Below are 7,161 nucleotides of genomic sequence, written 5' to 3'. Positions count from 1 at the left end.
CCCCCACCCCCCCCCCCCGCTGCCCAGGGCCGTTTTCGTAAACGGCAGCGAGCGGCTGCTGGTGCCAAGACCAGCCGCGGCTGGCGGGGGTCACCCAGGTGTGGCTGAAGCAGCTTCCTGTCTCCACCTGGAGAGCGGGCCCCCGGAGCTGTGCCCAGCGCGGCGGGGCCATGGGGCACTCGGGCTGTGCGCCAATCGCCCGCATGTTCTGTTCCTCGCGTGCTCATCTGGTTTTGGAGTCACGGCCCCAGCAGCCTCCTAGGCTATTCTCACGCCCTGTTTTCGGGAACAGCTTGTACAAGGTAGGAATTCTCTGCTCCTTCAGAGTTGGCAGATCTCATTTGAAAAAGCATTCAAGCCGGGAGTTTTTTATTTATTTGTGTGTGGGGGTGTTATTTTGGTCTTTTCTTGTTTCCTATTTCTTCGACCAATTTTGGCTTATTTTTTTCCAGAAGTGTATCCACCTCACCCAGGCCTCCAGCCCACTCCTGGAGAGGGACAGTGGCTGGCACTGCCATGCTTCAACGTGGCATGAATCAGGTACGCACGGGCCAGTCATGGAAGCAGCGCCCTGATCCCTGATGCTTAGTGGGGTCAGGCCTGGTGGAGGATGGGCGGCCCAGAAGGACCCGGAGCCTCTGCCTTTATCCCTCGCTTCCCATCAGCACAACCAGGCCCAGCCGCTCACTTCTCACCTGTCCCCACAGGAGGCCACCACCCTGCCCACCTCTCAGGGTGCTGAGGACAGAAGTAAAGCCCATGAGAGGCAGCGAGTGCTCAGGAGCAAAGAAGAGTACTGTCCTTCCATGTTGGCCAGATTCCTTTCCCCTAGTTCTGGTGCCTGGGCTTGGAGGGAAGCCCTGTGGGGAGCTTCTCTGAAGAGGCAGCTGTGGTCAGCCAGCCTCAGTCAACCCCCACAAACTCATCTGCCCATTGACCAATTCTCCAAGGGTCAATTCCTATCCACCAAACACACTCAAGGCAAACAACCTTTAAAAGTTTCCAGGAAGCCAGGCTCACACCTGTAATCTCAGCCCTTTGGGAGGCTGAAGCAGAAGACTGCTTGAGCCCAGGAGTTTGAGACCAGCCTGGGAAACTTGGTGAGACCTCGTCTCTACAAAAAAAATACAAAACTCAGCTGGATGTGGTGGCATGTGACTGTAGTCCCATATTCCAGCTACTCGGGAGGCAGAGGCAGATCACTTGAGCCCAGGAGTTCGAGGCTGCAGTGTGCTGTGTTTGTGCCACTGCACTCCAGCCTGAGTGACAGAGTGAAACTCTCTCTTCCTCTCAAAAAAAAAAAAAAAGTTTTCAGGAAATCGAAAAGTTGGCAAACTGGTCACCACGGCACATGGGTCCTGGCAAACGGGCTGCTTCCAGGGCTGGGGCCAATCCTGCGTCCACCGGGGAAGTGGGGTGGGCCGTCACTGGCTGCTCTGACCCAAATCTGGACCCTTGCCCTCCCAGACCAGGTCTCTGTCCTGCCCTGGTGGGATCCTGGCTTAACCAGGTCTCACTCTCCCACTCCAGTTCCCCTCTCCCCAGGATCCACCCCAGACACTTGGCAGGGCCCCCACGCCACACACACACAAAACAAGACGATGTTTTAATTGTGAAACTAACTTGAGGAAGGGGCAGGCGGGGCAGGCCTGCTCTGACTAGGCAGGATCCTTCAGGCAGTGGCTCTGTCCCCAGGCCACCCGGCAGGACAGGGACTGTCGGTCCCCAGGTGGGGGCAGGGCTAGTGTTATAAAATGACAATATAAATAGACTTCTAGAAAAGAGGAGGTTGCCCAGGCGCAGTAGTCATTTGCGGCAGAGGCTGGGGTGGGCGGGAGCCCCGACCGCCTCCCCATCAGCCACAGAGAGGGCGTGCAGGGCTTCGGGAAAAGGCCACTCTTCGGACATTCATGATCAACCCCCACAATGGCTCGGGGGAGAGAGGGCTGGGTGTCACTCGAGGCGTCAGAGACACCCACTTGCAGGCTGGAGGACAGGGTGGCTGGGCCTCGGTGGGCACACACACAGCAACCCGCACATGTACGTGCGCTCGCGCATAGACGTGTGTCCACATGCCCTCCTCATGCAGTGATCCCACGGCCCCACGCTCCCGCTGCAGACTTCCAGTGCAGGAGGGCCGCCTGTCCTCCTTGGGGACAGAAGAATGCAAGGGTGGCCTGTCCTGGAGGAGGGGTCCGGGGAGCCTCACTTGCTCCCATGAGTCCCTTGTGTTTTTCTAAAAGTCACAAAATCAGAATCAGAGTTCAGTAGTTGGGCTCCACAGACCCCCCCCCGCAGGGAGGGCGGTGCCACGCGGAGTGTCTCCTGTAAGGAGCGGGGGGCTACCCCTACTGGCCTGGGTAGGGCTGGGTGACCCAGGGCTCTTTGGTTCAGGGGCAGACGCAGGACCTCATCTGGTGCGGTTCTGGCGCATGAGGGGCACGATGCTGGCGGGTGGCCCCGCCTTGGTCAGGAACGGGTGCTTCAGCAGCTCGGCCGCCGTGGCCCGTTGCGCCGGGTCACGCACCAGCAGGCGGTCCAGGAAGCCCTTCAGAGATGGTGACACCTGTGGGGAGGAGAGCGGGTCAGGAGTGACGGTCCCTGGCGCCTGCTGGGTTGAGCACCAGTCCACTGTGCACCAGCTGTGGGCCACGATGTCCTCCTCGGGAGGATGGGCTGGCGGCGCCTACTGCCCAGGGAGGGTGCACAGTGGTCACGGTGTCCAGAGCTTGGCCCATGGGGGGAGACCGACAGATCCAAAGCCCCCGGGGGCTCATTTCCTTCCCATTTTTGTGGCCTGCAAGGAGTGGCTGGGCTCTGGAGGTCCCCTGCCCTCTACCTTGAACGTGCAGGTCTTCCTAGGGAGGGGCAGGGCCAGAACCTGGCTGTGCAGTGCATGTGCGACCAGGTCACCCTGAGCACAGCCTCTGTGGAACAGTGGGGTCCACAGGTTCTGTCGTCTGTTGCTCAGTCTCCGTATACGCCTATTTGCACAGCCTCGTGAAGCCCGGGGGTGGCAAGTCCAGCACACAGCAGGCGCCATCCCGGGGCTGCCGGCGTCCCAGGCCCATTCTCACCCTGCGCTCTGCCTGGTGCCTGGCCACCGGGCCCCTTGTGTCTGCTTCCCTGCCAGAGAGAGGCCCACCTTGTGCAGGTTCTTTAGTCGGGGCGGCAGGTTGTCCCGAATCATCTTCATGGCTTTGAGGGGTGGCTCATTGAAGTAGGGGGGCTCCCCATCCACCATCTCGATCACCATCACTCCCAGGGACCAGATGTCCACCTGGGAGGAAGGGACAGCAGAGCTGAGCTGCAGAGGGGTGTCCAGGCCTGGGGAAAGTCCCGGGAAGGATGGCCCCAGTTCTGCCTCTGCCTCTTTGCCTCCGGAGTCCCTGGGCCTGGGGTACCCTCTTGGGGGTCTTGGGCGCCCAGCTGGCCCCCACACTCCTCCTCTGGGAAGCCCTCTGGAGGGCTCTGTGCTCCCACATCTACCCACCCCTCTTCTTTCTGCCACTCACACATGGTGTTTCCTCCCTCCCTCAGTCCCCAGAGCATCAGTGGTGAGTCCATGACCGGGGCTGCCTTGTTGGCACAGGCGGGACACAGTGACAGGCCCAGGAACAGGCAGGTGACACAGACTGAGCCAGGCAGGGTCACCCTGGGCAGTTCAGCCCAAGCATCTGGGGAAACAGTGGAGCTCACAGCGGGGAGAAGTTTCCCAGAGCTGCCAGGGTGGTCTCTGTTCCCCAAGGGGAGAGTCTGCCTGAGGGGGGACAACGCTGAGGTGGAGGAAGGCGCACATGGACGGCTGCCCCGTCCACCTGGACGGCACAGTTCCGGGCACGGAGGGCTTTCCTGTTCTGCTAAATCTGTTTGTGTCGTCCACAGGCAGTCCTGAGCTGTCCCCTCAGATCCTCACACCCGCCTCCCCTCCCAGTGGAACCCTGTTTCAGTCTGAGGTCTTCCACGATGTGCTTCCCAGGCGCCTTTCTCAGGGTCAAGTTGACCGACTGGGGGAGGACCCTCAGGGATGGAGGCCACAGCTCGAAAGCCTCAGGGATGGGCAGGCAGTGAATGAAGCAGCGGTGGGTGGCAACTGTGGCCAAGCTGGACACCTGCCCTTTCTAAAAGGGAACAGACCCTGAGCACTGCCTGCTGCTGGGTGGGACTGTGGCCTCTGTGTGGCCAGGTCTGGCTTTCCCACAGAAGATGGAAATGTGGGCTTCTGTGCGTAAGCTCTCACTTTCCAATGTTTGCAGGAGCATGTTCAGGCCATGCCAGCCAGAGCCTGCCAGTCTGGGGCCTTTCATGGTCAGGTGGGGCCCGTGGCCACTTACCGTTGAGCACTTTGTTCCTGCTGCCAAGCAATGGCCTGGTTCAGAACCAGAATTCAATCAATGAAGGACTGACTGAATGAATGAATGATATGCATGCTCACATGCTTGCCTCCTCTTCCATCAAGCCGTCCTTGGGAACCGTTCCTCAGGCTGGGCTCCTCCTTCCCTGCCCTCGGACTGTAAGCAGTGTAAGCCCCGTTGACCAGCCACCAGGCTGCCTGTGGACTCACCTCAGGCCCGTAGGGGAGGCGGGAGATGAGCTCTGGGGCCATCCAGTAGGGTGTGCCGACCAGCGACTTCCTTCGTGGCACCTCCTTGCTCACCTGGGCGCAGAACCCAAAGTCTGACAGTTTCACCTGGGCAGGGTGGAGGCAGTGGGATCAGAGGAGCTGGCACAGAGGAGGGTGCTGCCTGCAGGCTCTACCCCTGCTCCGATCCAGCATGCAGCCCCAAGGGTGGAGCTGGGCTCCAGGTCAGCCGGGAGTGCCACCAACCTCCATCAGGTCACTCCATCTGCTCTCCGGACAGGCTCTGCAGGAGCCACCCCATGCCCCGGGGTTCTTGGGGACAGGGGCCTTAGTCCTGCAGGCACCACAGCGGGGCAGAGTGGAGACCAGAGCTAGTGCTGAAAGCTGCCCCTGGGCCCTGGCTTCTCTGGAGTTGTGGGTTTGAGAGGAACGGGGCCCTGCAGGCCCCAGAACCCAGGATGGCACCTGTTCTGGAACCGTGGCAGGTGTCAACTCTTGAGATCTGTGGGCCTTCCTGCCCCAGAAGACACATATGGTGCATATGATGTACACACAACCTGAGGGCTCCCGGATGATTCCCAACATATCTGCAGACACGCCCTGGCATTCACAGGCTCTCAGGGCAGCCATTCCCTCTGCCTCTGCCTCTAGTGACTGGGGGCCCCGACTTTCCTTGGGGAGTGGAATCACTAACTTCTGCAAGGATTTAGTGAAAGCCAAAGACCCTCTCCCACAGAAAATTCTGTCCCCCTTGGATTCAAAATGCAGGCTCTGGGCACTGAAGGGTTCACTCACAGCCCCAGGTTCAGAACCTTAGTCCAAAACCTGGGAGCCGGGACTGGGGGTCACAGCCCACCCCGTGCGTGGCTGGGAGTGGGTATGCAGTGGGGGGCGCAGCCTTGGCCGGGAGCTGTGGCCATCTGCTCACATCCGCTCCCTCGGGATCCTGTGCGGACGGCAGGGTCCCCACCAGCATGGCCACTCCCTCCCACTGTACAGAGCTGGCTCTGGGTTGTTCCACGAGGAGCGGATGAACCTATGGCCCTAACAGAGGGGACTGTGAGCAGCAGGGGAGGTTCCCGGTCATGCGCCTCTCACCCTGCCGTCGTGCGTCAGCAGGATCGAGTCGCTCTTGATGTCCCGGTGGATGACGCCCTGGGCATGGAGCACAGACAAGGCCTGCAGCACAGCCAGGCACACGGCGGCGATCTGTTCCTCATTCATCCTGTACGGGGCAGGGGTGAGCGGCTGCGCAGAGAGGGCCCCCCAGGGTCTGAGGGGATGCAGCCCTGTCTTGGGGTGGGGGTTTGGGACCCTGTGGAGGGTTAGGGGGCAGGACTCGAAGACAACACAACCCAATCCTGGGGCCTGAGGGGACATGACCCCAGCCCAAGAGGTCTGGAGGGGACTTGGGCCTGCTGCAGGGGAGCTCTGAGGCCCCAGGTGCCAGCCCGCAGGATGCCAGGCAGTGCCCAGTGGCCAGCAGTACCTGGTGTGGGTGACAATGTCGGTGAGGGCGCCGCCCTCCAGGAACTCCATGACCACCCAGAGCTCATCGCCCACCAGATAGCTGTTGTACATCTCTACCACGTTTTCATGCTGGTAGTCCCTCATGATCACCACCTGTGCGGGGGGCCGGTCCCGTGAGTAGGGCGAGGGGCACCGCCAGCCTCCTGCCTCCCCAGCTCCACCTCCCGCTTCGCACAGCAGGGCCACCTGGACTGCCCCCCATGCCCCAGCCAAGCAGACCTCAAAGCCAGCTGAGGCCTATGCCCTCCTGGGGCACGCCCCACCGCCCCAGGCTCTGACCATCCTGAGAGGCACTGATGACTAAGCTGGTGCTGGGAGAGGGAGGCAGAGGAGTGTCTGAGAAGGCTTGAGGTAAGGACAAGCAGGTATCAGGCCAGGGTACAAGAAAAGCTGTGTGTGGGGTGGAGGGAGAGTGAAGAGTCCAGGTGAGAGACGTTCACGGCGCAGCTGGAGCATGGTGACACGGGCGTGGGGAGCACCGAGGGGAGAGACAAGGAGGCAGAGCTGTGTGGGAAACCTTCAGGCCCGACATCCTCCTGGGCCTCACGCCTTGAGGAGGGGCTTCTCACATAGATTCCTCTAGGGAAGCAGCCAGGGTCTGCCTCTGAATAAGTCCCCCGGCCAAGAGGCCACCCAGAGCCAAAGCCGGAAGTTGGGCGTCCGATCCAGAAGGGCCTCGAACGGTAGGCCTGCATGTCGGGAAGAGCCCTTCGGCTATTATGTGGGAATGCCCAGAGGGGAGGTTGAGGCAAGGACTTCCAGTGAGAGGGGATGGACTGCATGGAGGTGGTGCAGGGCGGGGACAGTCTCAGGGCTACAGGCTGGAGGCAGGGCCTGCCAGGGTCCAGGGCTCTGGCACAAGGTGGGGATCCTGAGGACCAGCAGGTGCGGAAGAGACACTGCGCTTGCGGCCAGGTAGGGCTCGGCGGGTGGGAGAGGCCTGGAGGAGACTGGGGGAAGGGCAGTGGGCTGAGGGACTTGGGTGGGGGCTTTAGGGGTCAGAATGGTGACGCAGACGTGGGGGTGGGCACTGTGGGGACAGAGGCAGG

The 7,161-nt window shown here is 61.3% G+C and overlaps 1 protein-coding gene across 1 annotated transcript in view; it reads right to left on the bottom strand.

Moving 5' to 3' along the window:
• Window positions 1–1,604: 1,604 nt before the first annotated feature.
• The window catches only part of PAK4 (p21 (RAC1) activated kinase 4), a 9,584-nt gene continuing 4,027 nt past the window's right edge, over window positions 1,605–7,161 (bottom strand). Inside the window, exons 4-8 of the mRNA XM_008074398.2 lie at window positions 6,072–6,205; window positions 5,681–5,807; window positions 4,565–4,690; window positions 3,146–3,280; window positions 1,605–2,566 (exon numbers count right to left, since the gene is read on the bottom strand). Of these exons, the coding sequence (XP_008072589.1) occupies window positions 2,411–2,566; window positions 3,146–3,280; window positions 4,565–4,690; window positions 5,681–5,807; window positions 6,072–6,205 (678 nt within the window). The 3' untranslated portion in view covers window positions 1,605–2,410. The remainder of the gene's footprint in view (window positions 2,567–3,145; window positions 3,281–4,564; window positions 4,691–5,680; window positions 5,808–6,071; window positions 6,206–7,161) is intronic.

The sequence above is a fragment of the Carlito syrichta genome, unplaced genomic scaffold (genome assembly GCF_000164805.1).
Source record: "Carlito syrichta isolate Samal-C Ts95f unplaced genomic scaffold, Tarsius_syrichta-2.0.1 Scaffold316424, whole genome shotgun sequence".
In the NCBI taxonomy this organism is placed as follows: Eukaryota; Metazoa; Chordata; class Mammalia; order Primates; family Tarsiidae; genus Carlito; species Carlito syrichta.
This window is presented reverse-complemented; position numbering and strand designations above follow the sequence as displayed.